At 55.3% G+C, this 1,125-nt stretch overlaps 1 protein-coding gene across 1 annotated transcript in view; it reads left to right on the forward strand.

The window, feature by feature from the left end:
* LOC103153974 (phosphatidylinositol 4-phosphate 5-kinase-like protein 1) overlaps positions 1–1,118 on the forward strand; it is a 6,653-nt gene extending 5,535 nt beyond the window's left edge. The window contains exons 6-7 of the mRNA XM_007575086.2: positions 3–67; positions 647–1,118. Of these exons, the coding sequence (XP_007575148.1) occupies positions 3–67; positions 647–1,064 (483 nt within the window). The 3' untranslated portion in view covers positions 1,065–1,118. The remainder of the gene's footprint in view (positions 1–2; positions 68–646) is intronic.
* The last annotated feature ends 7 nt before the right edge of the window (positions 1,119–1,125 follow it).

The following is a 1,125-nucleotide window of genomic DNA, read 5'->3' on the forward strand; positions in this document are numbered from 1 at the left end:
AGCCGCTGCACCACGACGAGCGGAACCAGAACCGGTCCTTCGCCACGCTCATCGTCAGAACCAAGAAGTCCGTCCGCTCTGCTGCTTCCACTCCCAGGAGCTAAATAATTACCTAAGCATTTATCTGGCTAACCTGCTAAGTAGTTAGCCAGCTTAATATGTAGTTTACTAACTAGCTAAATAGTTAGCTAAACATTTAGCTGGCTAATTTGCTGAATAGTAAGGAAGCTAAGTATTGAGACTGTTTAGCTTGTTGTGTTTGTCAGATCTATAGATGCAGCTCTAGGGTTATTGTTCTCGCTGCTCTATGGGAAAATGTGAATCACCATGGCAACCAGTTCAATCAGCTCCTCCTTGATTCGCCGCCTCCATAATTTCTATAAATCAGATTATCTGATCAGATTAGATTAAGGAGCAGAGACTCCATCTCAATTAGCCCCCGTCTCCATGGTAACGGCAAATGGGTTGGGTTCTAGCCCAGTTCGGTGATCTTGACCCTGTGGGAGTGAAACGGACCCTGGACGTTTTCTGGTCCGTTTCCTCAGAACTTTAAATGGAATAATTATTGACCCGGTTCTAATCTCAGGCCCGGTTCTGTCCAGAGTCCTGTACAGTCCGCCTCACTTCCTGTCTGGTACCGTTCCAGGTCCGTGAACCCCGGGTCCAGCCCGATCCACGCCGGAGTCCCAGGAGCGGTTCTGGACGACGACGCCGGACCGTCACCGGAACCGGACTCGGGTTTAACGTCGTCGCAGGACCGAGACGACTCGACCCGGACGAGTCCGCGGCCCGCCGGAACCGGCGCCGACTCGCCCGACATCCCGGACTTCAGGGCCCAGAACCGGCGGCTGCTTCCGAACCTGAAGAACCCGCTGCACGTCATCGACGGGCCGGAGCAGCGCTACTTCATCGGCATCATCGACGTTTTCACCGTCTACGGCCTGAAGAAGCGGCTGGAGCATCTGTGGAAGAGCCTGAGGCATCATGGCCGCTCCTTCTCCACCGTCAGCCCGCAGGAGTACAGCGGCCGGCTGCGGGGGTGGGTCCGGGACCACAGCGAGTAGACCGGAACCACTGGGCCGGAACCACAGCAAGTAGACCGGAACCACTGGGCCGGAACCACAG

This window comes from Poecilia formosa, unplaced genomic scaffold, assembly GCF_000485575.1.
Source record: "Poecilia formosa unplaced genomic scaffold, Poecilia_formosa-5.1.2 Scaffold368, whole genome shotgun sequence".
NCBI lineage: Eukaryota > Metazoa > Chordata > Actinopteri > Cyprinodontiformes > Poeciliidae > Poecilia > Poecilia formosa.